The 21247-nt window shown below is 42.3% G+C and overlaps 1 protein-coding gene across 2 annotated transcripts in view; it reads left to right on the forward strand.

Annotated features, from left to right (window-relative positions):
• The window catches only part of ddx10 (DEAD (Asp-Glu-Ala-Asp) box polypeptide 10), a 74548-nt gene that overhangs the window by 6482 nt on the left and 46819 nt on the right, over positions 1-21247 (forward strand). Inside the window, exons 1-5 of one of the 2 annotated variants that reach the window (XM_085999109.1) lie at positions 3025-3078; positions 8450-8510; positions 14967-15097; positions 16165-16323; positions 19673-19793. In XM_085999109.1, the coding sequence (XP_085855235.1) occupies positions 3064-3078; positions 8450-8510; positions 14967-15097; positions 16165-16323; positions 19673-19793 (487 nt within the window). In that variant the 5' untranslated portion in view covers positions 3025-3063. Of the gene's footprint in view, positions 1-3024; positions 3079-8449; positions 8511-14966; positions 15098-16164; positions 16324-19672; positions 19794-21247 lie in introns of those variants that run through there. The other variant, XM_085999108.1, reaches the window with a different exon arrangement.

Raw genomic sequence — 21247 nt, forward strand, 5'->3', positions numbered from 1 at the left:
TTCTTTACTGTATCAGTGTTTTTTTTCTGTCACTAAATGCCGCTATGGCCTCTTTAATTTAGGTGGTAAATTTTTGGCTGCATAAGTCCCGGCACTCCAAAAGTAATTAATTATGTGTGGTACCTTTTGAGACATAACTTGATATAGTGCTGTATAGCTATTGTGTTTTTATTATTCACTCTCCAGGTGTGGGTGTTGCTGGCATTTATTGCCCATAGATAGCCCGAGAAGGTTTTGAAGAGATTCAAAATTGGGCAGTATAAGGTAAAAGACAGTGTGCAACCCAATCCAATGAGTTATGTGCCATTTTGAAAGTTTGAATTATGCCAGTTCAAGGTTACACTCATTTCTTTGCCCGTATTTCCCTCAACCATGTTCAGGAGGTGGAAGATCTTACTCAGTAACCACTCATGATCAAGCACACCACTGGGACTGGACTTGTTTTTATCCAGGTCTACAGCACAGGTGTTGAAGCTTTTGGGGTAGAAATTGGACCTTGTTGCGCCCATTTTACACCCGTGACACGGGCGCAATGGAGCCCAATTTTGGGGACCCATATCCTGTACCCCAAGGACATCTGAAAAATGTCCAACCTGAAATTGAGTTGGGCCATTTTCAGGTGTCTGAGGCAGCTACCTAAAATAGTCGTTCGGCCCCTTGCATATGCTAGGGCCAAATGCCTGATTTATTACCCCTTGGCGAATTTGGGCTGTCATGAACGGAGCAGGCATCAGGCCTGTGCTCTGCTCAGATTTTTCAGGCGTGGATGTGGCCTAGCCAGGGGCTGCCATCGAAAAGGTAAGTAAATTAAAGAAAAAAATTCACGTGTAGCCAGGAGCAGCAGGAGTCCATGGCACTCGTGTCAATCACTGCCGGCCACGCTTGGGGACCCCCCTAACTGCTGTCCTCTGGTTTCCTTCTCCAAAAATGGTGCAACTGAAATGGGTAAAGTTGCTTTGTAGGCAGGAAGAAAGGAGGTGAGAGAAGATATGTTGGAACCAATTTATATGGCAATATGCATCTGTTGGTCAGAAAAAAAGAAAATTGTTTCAGAAGATAATTAATCTTATTTTTTGGTTTTACTGATGTAATATGAATTCTGTTTTTGTGCTGGATGTGATAGAATAAAAGAGAGTCCCATCAACAGGGACATTAGATGGTCTGTTCTGTTATTTTTCATAAATCAAATGCTTCATGACATTTGGAGAAAATGATTTGTATTCCTGAATAATTCACACTTCATGAATTATACATTTGTGCATGTAGAGTGAGTAAGGAGGAAATTTTATCATTTTTCTCAACTGATATGTTAAGTGAATGCCGAGTGTATTGTTACATTTTATTCACTTTGAAATGCTTCCTGTTTCACGCACATTTAAAGAATCTCAATCTCTGGGTGCTGGGTTCTGGTCTGAATAGGCTTCAAGGACCTTAACTAAGGCCTCCTCCTCATTGATTCTATGTGAAGCTTTTTGAGCCAGGTGCTTATAAGTGAACTTTGCTCTTGACGGTTGCAGACCTCCTTTCTGACAGGAGTTGCCATGGAGGTGGACTTGTTTCTCGTATGCTGTAATGGGAGGTTTCTACAGTTTTGTTGGAGGATAGGGATCAGAACTCAGACACTTGAGTACCTGACCTCACAGTGGGGAAAGAGGTTCCTTTATAAATTTCCTGTTTGCACACATTCCTAGAACTTTGAGGCCTTTATATGTAACCCTATTCACAATTCTGTACTGGCTAAAGAAACCCGAGTTCTCAAGTACCAGGTACTCATTTCCACATTGGCTGTCTCAGAGAGTCAGATCTATCATTCTATCCACATAGTCTTTGGCTGGCCTGATTTTTTTTTTATTCGTTCATGGGATGTGGGTGTCGCTGGCAAGGCCAGCATTTATTGCTCAACCCTAATTGACCTTGAGAAGGTGATGGTGGGCCACCTTCTTGAACCGCTGCAGTCCATGTGGTGAAGGTACTCCCACAGTGCTGTTGGAGGGGGAGTTCCAGGATTTTGACCCAGCGACAATGAAGGATCAGCGATATACTTCCAAGTCAGGGTGGTGTGTGACTTGGAGGGGAACTTGGAGGTGGTGGTTTTCCCATGCGCCTGCTGCTCTTGTCCTTCTAGGTGGAAGAGGTCGCGGGTTTGGGAGGTGCTGCCGAAGACGTCTTGGCGAGTTGCTGCAGTGCATCTTGTAGATGGTACACTCTGCAGCTACAGTACGCCAGTGGTGGAGGGAGTGAATGTTTAAGGTGGTGGATGGGTTGCCAATCAAGCGGGCTGCTTTGTCCTGGATGGTGTCGAGCTTCTTGAGTGTTGCTGGAGCTGCACTCATCCAGGCAAGTGGAGAGTATTCCATCACACTCCTGACTTGTGCCTTGCAGATGATGGAAAGACTTTGGGGAGTAAGGAGGTGAGACTCTCGCCACAGAATACCTAGCCTCTGACCTCTTGTGGCTACTGTATTTATGTGGCTGGTCCAGTTAAGTTTCTGGTCAATGCTGACCCCAGGATGTTGATGTTGTCAGATTCGACGATGGTAATGCCATTGAATGTCAAGGGGCGGTGGTTAGACTCTTGCTTATTGGAGATAGTCATTGCCTGGCACTTCTGTGGCGCGAATGTTCCCTGCCACTTATCAGCCCAAGCCTGAATGTCGTCCCAGTCTTTTGAACAGCAAAAGTTCTTATGCCGAGGCGTTCTATGTTCAAGAGCTCTTTAAAGAAATAATTATATGGAAGGGAGCATGTTAAGCTAAAATCATGCCTCAGATAGCCCGTTAATGGGTTTTTGTAAAGTCGGTTCAATTAATTTATTTTCGAGAGCATGACGCCCTCTCCCCACCCCCCACTTTATCTGGTGGAATTTGGAGCCCTTTATTTTTATTTGTATGCTAGTCGATGTATGAAGTACATCGGAATATGGCTACTTTTACCTGTTTCTGCTCTCTGTTTGATGTTTTGCCTGCTTCCGTCTCTTTCTCTTCTCTGCTTCTCTCCAACTCTTTTTGGTTCACTATCTTTTCTTTCAGATGGACAATGGTGTGATGGAGAAAGGAGACACTGATGGCTTCATTCAGGGTGGGTGTTGTGAGGAAAATGTGGCCTATAGCAGCTCCCTTCTTCCCACCACACCGCGCCACCACCCCCCCCCCCCCCCAAAATCACACGTAGGAACAGGAGTAGGCCATTCAGCCCCTCGACCTTGTTCTGCCTACTCCTTGCTTCCTCTACTCCTTTTACAACCATCAAATCCTCTTCAACTTTGCTACCCACTCCTTCTTCCTACTGCCCCCTCACTTCATCATTAATCCCCACCACCTCCTTTTTGAACAGCCCACTCAACCACTGTATCCTTCCCTCCTTTGCTCCACTGTCACTCACCTCACCCATAATTCTACATCCACTCTTCTCCCACTCCCACTCTCTTTTCCCCCCTCCAACGCTGGATGCTGAGGCCTGAGATCCCCCTCACCCTGAACTCGATTCCCTTCTCCAATCCCACTCTCCTTTTCTATGCGTTTCCCGCAAAGTCTGCCCCTCAAGCTTGTTACCTGGGCAATAATAACAACAAACGTTGCAACATATGTAATAAAATAGGTTGAGCCTGTTTAAAATATTTTAAACCCTTGTGTATTAATATGTTTTTAAGCTTTCATGTATTGACTTAAAGGGACATCTACTAGATTAAAACAAGGCAGAACTGTTTCATATTTGTTATGGTTCTGTTTTGCATTGCCTCCATTGATGGCTTTCAGGACCCGCAAAAAAGTTGCAGTTGCAACACTGAGTTCACTTTGTTTGTGCTGTTGGATAAAAACAGAAAATGGTGGAGATACTCAGCAGGTCAGGCAGCATCTGTGAAGAGAGAAACAGAGTTAACGTTTCAGGTCGATGACCTTTCGTCAGAACTGGCTTTTACCTATCCCCAGAGATGGAGACGGAGAAGTCGAGGAAGGGAAGAGTCGGAGATGGACCATGTGAAAGTGAGGGAAGGGTGGAAATTGGAAGCAAAGTGAATGAAATTGTCCAGTTCAGGGCGAGAGCAGGAAACGGCACCGATACAGTCATCAATGTACTGGAAAAAGAGGTGAGGGAGGGGACCTGAGTAGGACTGGAACAAGGAATGTTCCGCATATCCCACGAAAAGGCAGGCATAGCTAGGACCCATGCGGGTTCCCATAGCAACAGCTTTGATTTGGAGGAAGTGAGTGGAGTCAAAGGAGAAGTTGTTCAATGTGAGAACAAGTTCAGCCAGGCGGAGGACGGTGGTGGTGGATTGGGACTGGTCGGGCCTCTGTTCAAGGAAGAAGCGGAGCACCCTCAGGCCATCCTGGTGGGGGATGGAGGTGTAGAGGGATTGTACGTCCATAGTGAAAAGGAGGCGGTTGGTGCCAGGAAACTGGAAACTGTTAAAGTAGCGGAGGGCGCCGGAAGAGTCGCGGATGCAGGTGGGAAGAGACTGGACAAGGGGCGAAAAAATAGAGTCGAGATAAGAAGAGATACGTTCCATTTGGCAAGAACAGGCTGAAATGATGGGTCTACCAGGGCAGTCCTGTTTGTGGATCTTGGGAAGGAGGTAGAAGCGGGCTGTGCAGGGCTGGGGAACTATGAGGTTGGCGGCCGTGGGGGGAAGATCTCCAGAGGAGATGAGGTCAGTGACAGTTTTGGAAACTGTGGTTTGCTAGATGCAGGAAGGATGTTCCCAATGGTCGGGGAGTCCAGAACCAGGCGTCACAGACTAAGGATAAGGAGTAAGCCATTTAGGACAGAGATGAGGAGGAATTTCTTCACCCAGAGAGTGGTGAATTTGTGGAATTCTCTACCACAGAAGGCAGTAGAGGCCAATTCATTAAATATATTCAAGAAGGAGTTGGATATATTTCTTAAGGCTAAAGGGATCAAGGGCTATGGGGAGAAAGCAGGGGCAGGGTACTGAATTTGGATGATCAGCCATGATCGCATTGAATGGCGGAGCAGGCTCGAGGGGCCGAATGGCCTACTCCTGCTCCTATCTTCTATGTTTCTATGTTGATGTTCGGTAGTAGGGTCATGGTCCAGGCGGAGGTAGGAGGAGGTGTCGGAGAGTTGGCGTTCAGCTTCTGCGAGGTAGAGTTTGGTTCGCCCAACAACAACACCACCCTTGTCAGCTGGTTTAATGACAATGTTGAGGTTGGATCTGAGAGAATGGAGTGCTGCAAGTTCAGAGGGAGGTAGGTTGGAGTGAGCGAGGGGAGCAGAGAAATGGAGACGGCCAATGTCACGCTGGCAGTTTGCAATGAAAAGATCTAGAGAGGTTAAGCGGTCAGAGGGGGGAGTCCAGGTAGAACGAGAATTCTGAAAGCGGGAGAAAGGGTCAGCCGTGCGGGGGGAAGACTGCTAGCCAAAGAAGTGGGCACGGAGACGAAGGTGGCGGCAAAAGAGCTTAGCGTCGTGCCGAGCTCGAAATTCATTGAAGTGGAGGCGTAAGGGGATGAAGCTCAGGCCTTTGCTAAGGACTGATCGTTCGGGGTTAGAGAGGGGAAGGTCAGAGGGGATAGTGAAAACGCGGCAGGGGTGAGTTTGGGAGAAGGGATGGGGTCAGAGGAAAGTGAAGGGGAAGAAGGTTCCGGAGGGGCATTGGTGTCCAAGAGTTGTTGAAGCTTGCGATCCTTGACACTTGAAAGGAAGAAAAAAAGTTTTTTGTTAAAGCACCGGATGAGGCGAAGGATGAAATGGAACTGCGGACCAGGACAGCTTTGAGATAGTGAGTCGGTGCTGCTGAAGACAGAGGTTGAGGGTGTTCATGTGGTGTCGCATAGCATTCAGCGTGGATCTTGGGTTATGGCGAGAGCAGTGGTTCGAGGAACGCTGAATATCTGAGATATCTGTCGTCCTGGGTGGATCCAAAACACGAAAGGTGGAATTTCAGTTGGAATCCACGTGGAGTAAATCGGAGCCGGAGACAGTTGCTGAGGAAAGATAGGTGGCTGCGAAAGCGAGCTTTGGTAGATACCTGATCAAACACGAGAAGGGAGACAGAAAGCAATGAAGATGAACAAGGTAAAAGAGAGAAATGGAAATCCCGTCAGAGAGAAGAGCAGAACTTCTTCAAGGTGGGCATTCCTGGAAGAGCGGTGGCAGTGAATTAAACACGATTACAAAAAGAAAGTACTGCAGATGCTGGAAATCTGAAATAAAACAGAAAATGCTGGAGATACTCAGCAGGTCAGGCAGCATCTGTGAAGAAAGAAACAGAGTTAACGTTTCAGTTCTGATGAAAGGTCATCGACCTGAAACGTTAACTCTGTTTCTCTCTTCACAGATGCTGCCTGACCTGCTGAGTATCTCCACCATTTTCTGTTTATTTCAGATTTCCAGCACCTGCAGTATTTTCTTTCTGTATTTGTGTTGTTGGATGCCTGGTTGAAATGGTGTGATGAACCTGTATCTCATTGGGCAAGAGGACAGACCTGTCCTTCGCCTCATTCTAAGCTTCTCCATAAAGGTAATTTCTGAATACAATCTCTCTTAATCAATTATTGTTCTGTCTTTTTACCCACCCCTTTGTACCTCCGAGATGGAGTAGATTTCTATGTGAATGCGAATTATTGGTATTATTACACTAGTTGTCTTTATTGGCAAGATTTGGCTTATTTGCAAAACACAACCGTATCTTAAGAATTGTGTGAATATTGGAGCATTATCTCTGATCAGAAAGTTGTCAAGCGAATTGTTAGTAAATTGTAGTTTACAAACTTAATTTGGCAGGGAAAGCCTTCAGGAAATGTTAAAAGCCATTCAGGCTGCTTGTTGGCAATGTTTTGGACCAAAAACTGGCAAGACACGAGATAAAGATTCTGCATTCTACTGAATGCTTCCTTGTAATTTTGGACATGGATACCATAATTTCAATCTGTAGTTTATTGGTAAAAATTTAGAAAATGACTCCACAGTAGTTCTGTAGACTTGTGTAAATTAATTTGCTACCTTGTATCTGTACTTGTGTCGCCTGCAGGCAATTAATTAGCTACTGTGTGATAACCAGTTTGACTAAGTCCTCTGCTGTTGTGAACTTGGACATAAAAGATCCCATGGCACTATACGAAGAGGAGCAGGGGAGTCCTGACCAATATTTATTCCTCAACCAACATCACAACAGATCATCTGGTCATTATCACATTGCTGTTTGTGGGACCTTTCTGTGCGCAAATTAGCTGCCACGTTTCCCTACATTAAAACCGTGACTACACTTCAAAAGTACTTAGTTGGCTGTAAAGCGGTTTGGGACGTGCTGAAGATCTTTCTTTGCATTTGAAATCTTATCCTGTATTGCCGTGGTGGTATTTATGCAATTCAGAATCAGTGCTAACATAAAATTTGTTTTAAAAATTAGTGTGAAAAATTTCAGTTAGAACATCTTTACCCAGAGAGTGGTTAGAATATGGAACTTGCTACCACAAGGTGTAGTTGAGGTGAATAGCATTGATACATTTTAAGGGGAAGCTGAATTAAAACATGAGGGAGAAAGTAATAGAAGGTTATGGTGATAGAGTTAGATGAAGAGGGGTTGGGAGGAGGTTTGTGGAGCATAAACACTGGCATGGACCAGTTGGGCTGAATGGCCTGTTTCTGTGCTGTGCATTCTATGTAAGTCATTGCAAATATTAAAAAAGGCAAAATGTAGAAGTGTGACACCAAACAAGTTAAGGCCAAAAATTGCAGGTACATTTTAGAGTGTGACCATTGTAGATTTGAAATTTAGTTATGAATTAAAATAGAATGAGTGGCCTGTCTGCAGTGAACAGACTTTCCATTGAAAATCCGCATCAGGCCATCAAATACTGTTTGTATTTGAGCAGCCATTCTTTATTGACCCTAATGTGACAAGGATTTTGGCAATACACTTGTACTGTGCTTCAAAGTGATCTCAATTAGATCATGTTGTTCGTGCACCTGCTGTTGCACAGCTTGCTGAAATTCATTTGCATGTGGAAGATGAACAAGTGAGGCAGAATCATGGGTATAGTTCTCATTTCTTAACTATATCTTGCATACAAATCTCCTTTCTGCCGTGTTCCATTTTTTTCCTGACTGCATTATTTATGTGGAGTTTTTCTTTAGTCTCTGCTGTTTCTGTGGAAAAGTGTGTGACTTTCTAAAGGTATTTAGAAGGCAGTGTCCCATGATTTTACTCCATCTCGATGATATATTGTGGGGTGTGAATTATATTCAATAATTGAGTACGGGACCTCCTGATATAGATCTTTTAAGATTATGAAAGGGTTTGATGGGGCAGATGTAGAAGAAAATATTTCCATTTGTGAGGGAGTCCAAAACTAGGGGCCATAAATGCAAGATAGTCACCAATAAACCCGATAAGGAATTCATGTAATTGTAACGTGCAGAAAGAGTGGTGAAGGGATGTAAATCTCTTTTGTGATGTATAAATCTATTGTTTTTGACTTTTCAGATAAATGCCAAGGAGGTGGTGAAATTTTCAGATTTTCCATTGTCGAAAAAAACCGTTAAAGGTAAGTGCCATTCTACCTTTCTCCATGCTTCCTTTATTATAATTTTAAAAACACTATACATTTGGTCTATTTGCCATAGAAGGGCCAGGTGGAAATATCTGGGCTGTACCCTTTTCTCTATGGTAATTATCCATGGTGCTTCGTAATTGACAAGTGGGTTCCCTTGAAGCAGGGCGACGGTTTCTTTGCTCTTTCCCTCTGAGATTAGTATTCTGCTATAACTCGGTACTGCTTCTGACAGCCTGTCTGGGAATTGATGAGAATTACTCCCAGCTTAATAGGTGACCTGTGGGGGGGAAAAACACATCCTATCTGATTGGAAGGTAGGAGTTATGCATAATTTGAGATTCTTTTTTCTGTGTACATAGGAACAGGAGTAGGCCTTTTAGACCCTCGAGCCTGTTCTGCCTTTCAATGAGATAGAATCTTACGGCACGGAAGGACACCATTCAGCCCGTCATGCCTGTGCTGGCTCTTTGAAAGAGCAGTCGTGCCTAGTCCCACATCCCCGCTTTTAGTCCGTAACCCTGTAAGTTTCTCATCCTCAAGCACCTGTCCAACTCCCTTTTAAAATTATTTATGGAAGTTTCCACCACCTTTTCAGGTAGAGCGTTCCAGATCGTGACAACTCTGAGTGGAAAAGTTTCTCCTCACCCCGCTAGCTTTTTTGCCAATGATTTTAAATCTATGACCTGGTTGTTGACCCACTCACCAGAGGGAATAGTTTTTCTCTATTTACTCTATCAAAACCTCTCATCTTGAAAACCTCTATTAGGTCACCTCCTTAACCTTCTCTGTTCCAAGAAGAATAGTCCTAACTTTTCCAACCTCTCCTCATAACTGAAGTCCTTCATCCCTGGTAACATCCTGCTAAACCTCCTCTGTACTCTTTCTAAGGCCTTTACATCTTTCTTGAAGTGTGGTATCCAGAATTGTCCACAAAATCATGGCTGATCTGTGACCTAACTCCATAGCCCCGTAGCCCTTAGATTTTTGTTAACCAAATGTCTTATCAATATGTAAATATTAATGTAAAGTTTACAGAGTGCAAGAGTTATTGCTGTAGTGGTAATCTGATGTACCTTCTTGTAACTTTCAGGAACAAAGACCTGAATCCACTTTCTCCCAGCTATATGGCTATCTTAGCTGGAGGGGAGAGGAGAAAAGAATTAGATCACATTATAATATTCAATCTCTCAAAATGATTTGGCCATGCACTGGGCAAATTTTGTTAGCTACTCTAGGTCTTCTTGTCCTCTTGCCGAGTTCAGTGATGCTCACGCCAATAGTAAATCCAATAAGGAATTCAGGAGATACTTTACCCAGAGAGTGGTTAGAATGGGGAACTTGTTACCACAAGTAGTTGAAGTGAATAGCATAGATGCATTTAAGGGGGAGCTAGATAAATATGAGTTAGATAAACACGCGAGGGAGAAAGGAATAGAAGATTATGCTAAGGGGGTGGTAGGAGGCTCGAGTGGAGCATAAACACCAACATGGGCCTGTTTCTGTGCTGTACATTCTTTATAATATATTTTGGCATTGCACTTTTTTAAGCAAACAATTGTCCTTCACATCTGCACAATCCGTATAACACAGGTCACTGCATGTATAGTTTGTTGTCTGCTGGTTGCTCTTGGGTTTTTAATCAGTGCTGCTGGCAGCTCAAGCTGCTTTTAAGGCTCAGAAATGCTGTGAAGGAGAATTAAAGAATGCATAAATAAAAGTTACAGATTGTTCATATCCTTCATTCTTTGGAAGCTATCAAACATTATGCTAGATAGAAATCTAAAGGATTGTGATATTTGAGAGGTTGGTTTATTTTTGTGGATTGCTAGGATATGGGTGTGACTTCCCACAGAATTGCTGAATTTGGGTGGGGAGGGAAATTTCTCTGTAGCCTAGTTACAAAGCAGAATAAGCATGTATTAGCAGCATCTGAGGAGGAGAAAAAGAAATGGAAATGGTGGAAAGGAATGTTTTCAGTTCTGTGGTTGTCTGTTTAAGGTTTCCCCTTTCTTGCAGCCTTCCAATGCTCCACATTATTTTCATCCAAGAAAGTGAGCAAACTGGTCACCTACTTTTAGGTCGGTCCCTTGCTCTCTCGCCTGCCCACCCTCTTTCCCTTTTGTTGCTCCTTCACACTAATCAGTAGTGAAGTGCCTGGCCTCTACTTGCCACCATACCCTGGTGTGTATATGAAATAACCAAAAAGATGGGGATACATGGGTATAGGGTTGCAAAATTCCAGGAATTTTTAAAAGAGGAAACTTTCCATGGGAATTTATGGGAATTTTGAGTTTTTTTGCACACTGATGGTTTTTGCCTCTGACCCTTATATTATCTTTGTCATCAAAATAGACATACTGTTCCATACAAATAAAAACAGGCTTTCAAAACTTTATTTAGGTTATAATTTTGAACTTTATTGAACCCCCACAAAAAAGACCCATCTAAAATAAAATAAGAGCGTCAGCTTATTTAGCCTGTAATTTGTCCTTATTTTGTCCCATTGAGTCTTCTACTCATCATTGCTCCTCCTGATTCTCTGACTCTGGCTCTGACGTGTCCATTTCCTCCTCTGTGTCACTGTCTAGCTGTGTGGTGGACACTTCTGTATCTGGCTCAATAAGTTGTAGGTTCGCCCGGATAGCCACCAGTTTCTCCAATCTCTTGTTAGTCAGCCTGTTGCGCACCTTTGTATCCGTATTCCCAAAAAGTGACCAGTTTTGTTCAGAGGCCGCTGATGAAGGTGGGATTTGGAGTATCACTGATGCAGTGGGTGACAGGGCCTCAGATGCACAAAGTCCCTTCCACCAGGTATGTGCACTGATATGATTGCATGATTCCCATATCCCGTCCCCATTCCAAAGACCTTTTTGGTAGAGAACTTTGCCCACGTCCAGATTGAGGTGGTGTGAGAGGGTAGAAATCACTCTGTAAGCGCTGTTGATCTGTTCGCCAGAAAGTATTGGTCTCCCAACATGCTTTGGGTCCAGCATGTATGCTGCAGCATGAATCGACTTGACACAAAATTCTTGACGCGTCTGTATGAATTGAACAATTGCCTTCTCCTGCTTTGAGCAGCAGGGATGTGGGTAGGGCAATGCTGATTTATTCTTTTAAATCAGCAAAAAGCCTGAGAACATCTGACAAGACAGTGTCATCTCCTTCAATCTGAGCAATTGCAGATGCTACTGGTGAGAGTAGTTTAAGGCTGCTAACCACTCTCTCCCAAAACACATCATCCAGCAGTATTTTCTTGATGGTGGTTTCCATATCCCCAGACTGGGATATTGCCATTTCTTGCAGCGACTCCTTACCCTCCAGAAGGCTGTTGTACATTATGACAATGCCACCCCATCTAGTGTTGCTGGGCAGCTTCAGTGTGGTGTTCTTGTTCTTTGTCGTTTGCTTGGAGTTGTAGATTGCTGCAACTACCTGTTTTCCCCTGACATACTTAACAACTTGCTTGGCTCTCTTGTACAGTGTTTCCATGGTTCTCAAGCCCATGATGTCCTTGAGCAGGTTGAGCCCATGAGCGTAATATGAGGGTAGGCCTCCTCCACTTGAGCCCAAGCAGCCTTCATATTCGCAGCATTGTCAGTAACTGCTGCAAAAACCTTTTGTGATCCAAGATCGCTGATGACCGCTTTCAGCTCATCAGCAATGTATGTGCCGGTGTGTCTGTTGTCCTTCGTGTCTGTGCTCTTGAACAACACTGGGAGAGGAGTGGAGACGATGTAGTTTATGATGCCCTCCTCGCGTACAATTTGACCACCCAACTGAGATAACTGCAACACAGTCTGCCATCTCTATCGTTTCTTTGAGCTTTCCTTGGACTCTGTTATACTCAGCCTCCAGCAAATAAGTAGACAAAGCATGTCTGGTGGGAGGACAGTATGCAGGGCGAATAACATTGAAAAATCTCTTCCAGTACACATTGGCTGTGAGCATGAGGGGTGAGCCTGTCGCATGTACAGCTCGAGCAAGGCACTCATCTGCATTCTTCTGGCTATGGTTGTCCATTGTATCAAAGAACCTTTCAAGTGGGCCAGGAGTTGCTGATGATAAGGAGTCTGATGCTGAATGTGAACCATCATCTTCTTGAATGGAAGCAGAGGAACTCTGGGCTGACTGCTGTGAGCTTTGAGTGAAGTTGTTGCATTTGGATAAATGCTGCTGCATCTTTGTGGCATTCTTTACATATGGCTTTGTACAGTGTTTGCACATGTACACAGTCTTTCCATCTTTAATGCCTGGGGTAAAATGCGTCCACACATCCGACGGTAAATGTGGCATTGTTCTATGCAGAGAAATAAAGGGCATTCGTCTCAGTGTCGAACTGCGGTCGATCAGCACGATTGCAACAGAGTGAGTAAATTTTTCCTGATGCTCCATGTGATGGAAGCATGACCTGTGCACGCACGACGCTACATCACCAATAGAGGGAGCTAATCGCTCATCCACTCATCCAACCAATCAGGACACACTTGTTCACAGTCACGCACAAAACCTGTAATTATTAAAACAAGCCAAGTAAGAAGATAAACATACATGGGTATATCTCTCTTGGCACCAAGCATTCACCTCTCCCTCTCAGTAATTACCCATATTGCTGTAGCTATTCCATTTTCCTTCTGTGTGGTTGGAATGAAGGGATACAAAAAGATACATAATTTCAAAGTTTGCAGATGATGAAGCTTGGAAATGTCGTGAACAGTGAGCAGAATAGTAGCAGACTTCGGGAGGATATAGCAAGACTGGTGAAATGGGAAGACACATGACAGATGAGATTTAATGCAGAGAAGAGTGAAGTGATGCATTTTGAAGGAAGGCAGAATGAGGAGAGGCCATATGAACTAAATGGTCCAATTTTATAGGGGGTGCTGGAGACCTGGGGGTTTGCGTACTGAAATCTTTGAAGGTGGCAGGATAAGTCAATGAGGCTTTATAAAAAAAAAAAGCATACAGGATCCTGGGCTTTTTAATAGAGGCATAGAGTACAAAAGCAAGAAAGTTATGCTAAACCTTTATAAATCACTGGTTAGGCCTCAGCTGGAGTATCGTGTTCAACTCTGGGTACTGCACTTCAAGGCCTTGGAGAGGTGCAGAAGAGAGTTACTAGAATGGTACCAGGGATGAGGGACTTCAGTTATGTGGCGAGACTAGAGAAGCTGGGATTTTTCTCCTTGGAGCAGAGAAGGTTAAGGGGCAACTTGACAGAGGCATTCCAATTTGAAGGGTTTTGATAAGAGTATGCAGGAAAACACTGTTTCCACTGGCAGGAGGATACAGATTTAAGATAATTGGCAAAAGAATCGGGGTGGGGGGGTTTAGGGACTGGTGCGGAGATGAGAATTTTCTTTGTGATCTGGAATGCAATACCTGAAAGGGTGGTGGAAGCAGATTCAATAGCAACTTTCTGAAAGGAATTGGATAAATACTTGAAAAGGAAAAGAAATACAGGGCTATGAGGAAAGAGCAGGGGAGTGGGACTAATTTGGATAGCTCTTACAAAGAGCAAGCACAATGGGCCAAATGGCTTCCTCCTGTGCTGTAAGATTCTATGCTTTTATGTATTTATGGCCAGAGGAATTCTGTATTTTTGGAATGGTTTAAGTGCTCTGGGGGTTTGAATCCACTGTTTAATTTTTGGTTTACAAAAATGTTTTGAATTCAACCAGACTGATAAACTAAAAGGAAAACTTAAATTTTACTTCTCACTCCTTCAGAAGTAAGCTGAAAATTATTTGATTTATCATTAATAGCTATCTGAATCTGCAGTTATGTCAGTCAGTGCAGATTACATGAATGAAAAGCTGCAATTCTCTTTTGAAACCGTGCTGCTTCCATATAACCCTCGCTGTGGAAAATGCTTCCTGTTTCATATACCTGTAGTACTTATTGATCACTGGATGTTGCAATTGTGCTTTGTAAATTTTGTTTGAAGAGTTTTAGGTATTGAAAAGGTTGTGTGTTGGCAGAATGACAGAACACAAATTTGTAAAGAGATGTTCTCCCCTTCCCCCCCCCCCCCCCCCCTCACCCCGAGGCAGTGCATTCATACTATATTAGTATTTTTCATGTGGTAGTGACAGGTACATATTTAATATTAGCTTTTTTTCAGTGAGAAATATATTCCAGCATTTGGGTTCTCAAAATAATTAATTATTTTTTAATAACTTACTTTCAGGCTCGAGGATCTTTTAACCATGTGTATCTCATCTTGAGTGGAATGTTGCTCTAGGGAAATACTGAAATACCAATGTTAAAAGCTTGCTTGACTCTTCATATTGCAAGATATATATATTTTGTTAGCGTATTGGTTCTGCTCAATACAGTACTTCTGATTGATTGCAGTAATGCAATGCAATGCAACCCGAGCTTGAACTAAACAGCAAAATTTGATTCATCTGTTCTGAAAATTTGTAAAGGTTGTATTCTCTCTTGTAGGCTTGGCGGAGGCTCAGTATCGTATGGCCACTGAAATACAGAAGCAGGCAATTGGCCTTGCCTTACAAGGCAAAGATGTTCTTGGTGCTGCAAAGACTGGATCTGGGAAGACGCTGGCATTTCTTATTCCTGTAAGTGACCAGGATTAACGGAGGGGGGTTTCTATTGATGGGAAAACTGATTTGGTAGACCTAGGCCAAAAGAAAATGAGTGAAGTTTATGAAATAATGTGCAAGTTTGTTTTGTAATAAAATTCAACGTGCACTTTTGACGAGAGGGTGTAATTAAAATGTGACAAGTTTACATAAGCAGCTTCCATTTATAATTGTGGATATAGAAATTTATAGAAATAAAAAATGACAGTGTATACCTTTAACATGGGGACTAAGTTATATCTGCACATCCTGTTCCAATTATTCCCTTGCCCTCTAACCTCGCTTCACCTGAAAACTGCACTTGGTCTTGACTCCCTGTGTGCTTTGCCGCAGTAGATTGACTAATTTTATATATTAATTCAATATTATAGTATAAAACCTTTAGGTATTGTATGGAAAATGGAAAACTTTTTTGTTGTTTTTTTTCCCCTCTTGGAAACCTGAGTGAAAGGGTGACTGCTCTGTACCAATTGCTGTTCTGTGAGCACAGCCTTATTGACGAGGGCAAGTGATTTGGTGCAGCCCGGCACAGCATCCTGTGCCAACTCATGTGACTTTGTACACTTGCTGCTTATAGTGCAATTTGTGAACTGAGTACTGGAGTTTCACCGATTTATAACATTTATTCAGTAATTAGTGAGTTGACTTATGGCATGATTATGTTGATTATTGGACAGTTATTGAATCTGCTGATCAGGTACACTATTCTAAATGTTACAAATGTCTGGTTTAAATGTGTATTATGTTTTGTTAAGTAATGTGAATCTGCTTATTTAGACTGTGTATCAGTTATGCATCTAATAAATACACACATACTTTCCCTATCTTGATACCCGTTTTACTGCTGACTGTCTGCCAAGAAATTATACAAATGGCAAACTCCAATGCATACACAGCAATTGCACCATGGCCATGCTGATTGGTTCAAAGGCAAGTTGATCATAAAGCAGCAGAAAACTAATAGATTTATGTCAACTCATTAATCAAACAAGTTGTCTTCAGCAAATCCTTCCGCTCACAACTGTATGCCTGCCATTCTGTAGGTATTGGAATGTCTTTATCGTCAGCAATGGACATCGGAAGATGGAATGGGCGCTCTCATCATATCTCCGACCAGAGAATTGGCATATCAGACCTTTGAGGTCCTGCGCAAAGTGGGGAAAAAACATGAATTTTCAGCTGGACTTATAATAGGAGGGAAGGTAGGCATTAAGAACGTTGTTATTTAACTATTTTACTTATAGGTTGAGATACAAAGTCACACTAAGGAAAATATATTTAAAAAAATAACATTAGGTGAACCTATATTGTGGTTATTTGCTAGAAAATGACTAGTTCTTGGCATGTCAGACAATGAGCAGTGTTATCTGGGAACTGTGCAATGTACAGGTTGTTCCAGAATTATCACTGCAAATGTTAAATATTACCTCATTAGAGGTTACTGAATTTGATGCTGAATTTGCCAATTATTTTCCTTCAGATTGTAGGTTTGTCAAATGAGTTTGGGAAGATCGAAAGTATTTGTTAATAGAAAGAAAAATCTTCTATTTGCAAATATTTTGTCTTGAAATTGCTACCTCGTTGGACATATTGGACTAAATTTTGCTCTCAAAATAACGGTAAGGCTAATGGCACTCGCCGTTATTTATGTGCAAATGGTACAGCAACTTCAGGCTGATGCGCGTTTAAATGCCAGTATCCAAATGTTGCTGTCCGAGTTGTGCTGCTGCACTGTTAGCTTTGCGGAAACTGCATCTCGCTGCGTGCCTTACCATTGAAATTAATTGAATGGCGGGAAGTTGCTGTATTTGCGCGGTAGATACGAACTAAATGCGTCACAGAAAATTAAGTCTTATCACTTCAAGTCTACGTACCCTTTTAACGACTTGATGAGTTAATTATTGTCAATCGACCCCATTGACTCTGAAAATGAGCTATTACAAGTGTGGTGTCTCATTCCTTCAAGTATTAATTGTTGTTGGAGATCTTTAAAAAAAATGCCAAATTTTTAACTTAAAACTTAAAAAAAACTTTTCCTTTCTGTCCCTTTTTTCTCTCTCTCTTAATATGTTAGCAACTTGCAACACAAAAAAATGTAAAGCCTAAACATACAAGGGTAAGTCTGACTAACGGCAGATGCTGTTGGATGCCCTGCTATAGCAAATTCTGGCGGGCTAGCTCATTGAAACTTGTTATGGAAATTGTGTATTGAGGGGCATTATGAATTCACTTGCCTGGTATTAGGAACCTAGTAAAGAACCAGAAAAGGCTCTGCAGTCCATCTGTCTGGCCTGAAAATCTAATACTTCTCAACTGCCCGCAAATATCTTTGGTTGTCTCCTAAAATTTCTCTACTGTTTGTCTCCCTGGGCAGCCTGCTGAAAACATTCGCTACCCTCTGCGTAAAGTAATTCAATCTGTGCACTTTCCCTCTTCTAAAAAGGAACCCATGTCCCATGGTTCTAGAGTTTGTGACAATTTTAAACAACAACAACTTGTATTTAGATAGCACCTTTAACATTGTAAAACACCCCAATGCGCTTCACAGGCGTGATTATCGAATAAAATTTGACACCGAGTCAGATAGAGGTATTAGGACAGGTCAAAGAGGTAGGTTTTAAGGAGTGTCTTAAAGGATGAGAGAGATGTAGAGAGGCGGAAAGGTTTAGAGAGGTGAATTCCAGAATTTAGGCCTAAGCATACTGAGGTTCTATTTGTTGCCTTAAGAATCTTGAATGCTTGAATACTATCTCCCCTCAGACTTTTCTTCTTCACAGTAAAGAATCCTAGACTTTTCAACCTCTGTAGCTGATGCCTTAAGCTACGTATCAGTATGGTTACCCTTTACTGCACTGCTCCCAAAGTCTGGATATCCTTGCTTATAGTATGACAACCAGAATTGTACACCGTACTCCAGGTGTGGCCATACCAGTGCCTATTACAGACTCATTATCACCTCCCGCGATTTGTGCTCTATTGTTCTTGCTGTGCCTCCCAAGATCTGGTTAGCCTTCCTTGCTGTTGCTGCATACTGCGTTATTGCTTTCAGTGGGCTATTTGTCAACAGCCCAGATCTTTCTCCTGTTTTGAGTCCTGCAACCCAGAGCCATTTAGTTTATATTCCCATTGTTCATTTCTCTTCAGCAGTCTCATATAACTTGCAGTTACCCCACATTAAAATACATTTTCCACTCATTTGTCCACCTTCCCAACTTATACAGATCCCTTTTATTTTGGGATTACTTCTCTATTATTTGAACTCTTTCTAATTTGGTGTCACCTGCAAACTTAGACAGCTTTGTTTCTGTCCCTCATTCCCAGTTGCTTGTATATAGCAATGGCCCCAGCAGTGATCTCTGTGCCCCCCAACTAGTGACCCCTTGCCATGTTGACACAGCTTTGATAACAACCATCCTTTCCCTGGTTTAGCTGATTTTTTTCAATTCACACAAGCTTACCTCCTATTCCATGCCTTCCTGCCTTGTGCATTAATTGTTTGCCTGGAACAGCATCAACAAGCCTGGCCAAAATCTAAATTACTTTTTCCCCACAGAACTTCCATTGTCAATAATATTTGTAATTTCCTTGAACTCTACTGAATTTTTTAGGCAAGACCTCCCTCCGATAAATTCATGCTGACACTATCTTGCCATACCTATTTAGGTATTTCATTATATCCAGATTCCTCTGATACTTTTACTTAACAGGTGGTAGATTATAGCCTATAGTTTCCTGGATGACTCCATGCCCCTTATTTTTATGGACTGGCATGTTAGCTACTTAGCTGGGTGCTATTTCCAGTTTTGTTAACCATTTCTTTAAGCACCCTTCTATGAAGTCCTTCTGAACCTGGTGTCTTGTTTTCCTTTCACTTTCTCAGCCAGTAAGTGACCATATCTGACATTTCCATTTCTTCTACTTACTCTGCCTCTCTCTCTCCCCTGGGATATTCAACTTCTGTGCTGGGGAGACTGTCCATGAACACAGAAAATAATGTATTTGCTATCCCTTGCTCCATTAATATTGTGTCACCTTTGGGATCTTTCATTGTCCTCACCTCTTTTTCACCTGCTTGTTGTGAATATATTTATAGAAATGCTTGACATTTCTCTGATCAGTTTCTTAACCTCCGTTTACCATAGATTTTATATTTGTCCCATTATGCTCTGCTACCCATAGCTTTATTCTTTAGGAATTTTTTTTGCCCTTATTCCTTGCATTACTTCCATTGTTGCCCACATAGGCCTTTTTCCTCTGTTACTCATCTTTCCTATTGGTATGTATAAGTTCTATACATTTTTCCATCCAGTTTGAATGTTTAAATTTTTTTTATTTGACACACCTTTCAACAGTACCTCAGAACTGTAATGATATTGGGTGGGTGAATTTGCAGAATCCTGCACTACAGCCAGTTCTGTGACCGCCTTTGTGAACAACTTAATTGGGGCATATTTTAGTCCTGTATCCATTCTTTCTTTCTTTCCCCCTTTCTATTGCCTGATGTTGGTAATCATTTATGAGATGTGTAATGCATATTATTTCTTACAATAGGATCTGAAAGTAGAGTCTGAGAGGATCCATCTTACCAATATTGTCATCTGTACTCCTGGCCGTCTTCTACAGCATATGGATGAGACAACCTACTTCCATGCTTGTGACCTGCAGATGCTAGGTAAGTGCATTGGATTTAAGGGAAATATATCTAGGGCAGTACTTTTTGTTCAGGGAAAGAAAAATACTTACCAGAATTTTCATTGACGCTTTATAAAAACACTAATTTTATTGCTTGCATGGAGAGCCTTGAATTAGGTCCGTTTTCTTGCCACTTCGGTGACATCCCTGCACGTTCTAGATAAACTCCATAGGAAACCGTGGGGTCTGCTACTTCAGCCCAGCTTGAAAATTGCTCTGCAGGATTCTGGGAAACCATACTTGCAGGCTGAGACTGCAGGGATCCCTGGCGAGTGACATGGTTTCCAGGAACCCTTCAGCTGTGGAGTGGCCCTTGGCGTCGTCTGAGTTTGCAGCTCTTGTTGTTTCAATGGAGCCTCTGTGGAATAAATGGGAACACATTCTGTTCATGAAAACACTGGAATGACCTAGTAGCGAGAGGAATCTGATTGAGGGGCTCCATATTGGCAATTAAAAAAAACATTCTTGCATTACATAGGATATATATGGCACAGAAACAGGCCATTCGGCCCAACCAGTACATGCTGGCGTTTATGCTCCACTCGAGCCTCCTCCCATCTTTCCTCATCTAAATCTATCAGCATAGAGAAAACAAGAAATCAAGAGAAAAGAGACCCAGCCTGTTCATCCTTTCCTGATACGTATACCCTCGCATTTCTGGTATCATCCTTGTGAATCTTCTCTGCACCCTCTCCAGTGCCTCTATATCCTTTTTATAATATGCCGACCAGAACTGTACACAGTACTCCAAGTGTGGTCTAACCAAGGTTCGATACAGGTTTAGCATAACTTCCCTACTTTTCAATTCTATCCCTCTAGAGATAAACCCGAGTGCTTGGTTTGCTTTTTTTATGGCCTTGCTAACCTGTGGCGCAACTTTTAGTGATTTGTGTATTTGTACTCTTAGATCTCTTTGTTCCTCTACCCTACCTAGACTCCCACCCTTCATGATAAGTGACCTCCCTATTCATCTTACCAAAATGTAATACCTTATATTTATCTGTGTTGAACTTAATTTGCCCATTCTGCAAGTTTATTAATGTCCTGTAATTTGTTGCAGTCCTCCTCAGTATTGACTATCCCCCCCAATTTGGTATCATCCGCAAATTTTAGAAATTGTGTTCTTGATTCCAAAGTCTAAATTGTTAATATAAATTGTGAACAATAATGGTCCCAGCACTGATCCTTGTGGAACACCAGTACCCACCTTCTGCTACTGTGCATAGCTACCCTTTACTCCCACTCTCTGCTTTCTGTCTTGAAGCCAGCTAGCTATCCATTCTGCTACTTGATCTCTGACTCCGCATTCTCTGACTTTATTCATTAGTCTAATAATATAGGGTACTTTATCGAAGGTCTTCTGAAAATCTAGATAAATGACATCTACTGCATTACCATTGTCTATTCTCTCTCATTGTTACTTCTTCAAAAAAT

The sequence above is a fragment of the Somniosus microcephalus genome, chromosome 10, assembly GCF_052327205.1.
Source record: "Somniosus microcephalus isolate GS21.2 chromosome 10, FLI_Smic_1.0, whole genome shotgun sequence".
Taxonomy (NCBI): Eukaryota; Metazoa; Chordata; class Chondrichthyes; order Squaliformes; family Somniosidae; genus Somniosus; species Somniosus microcephalus.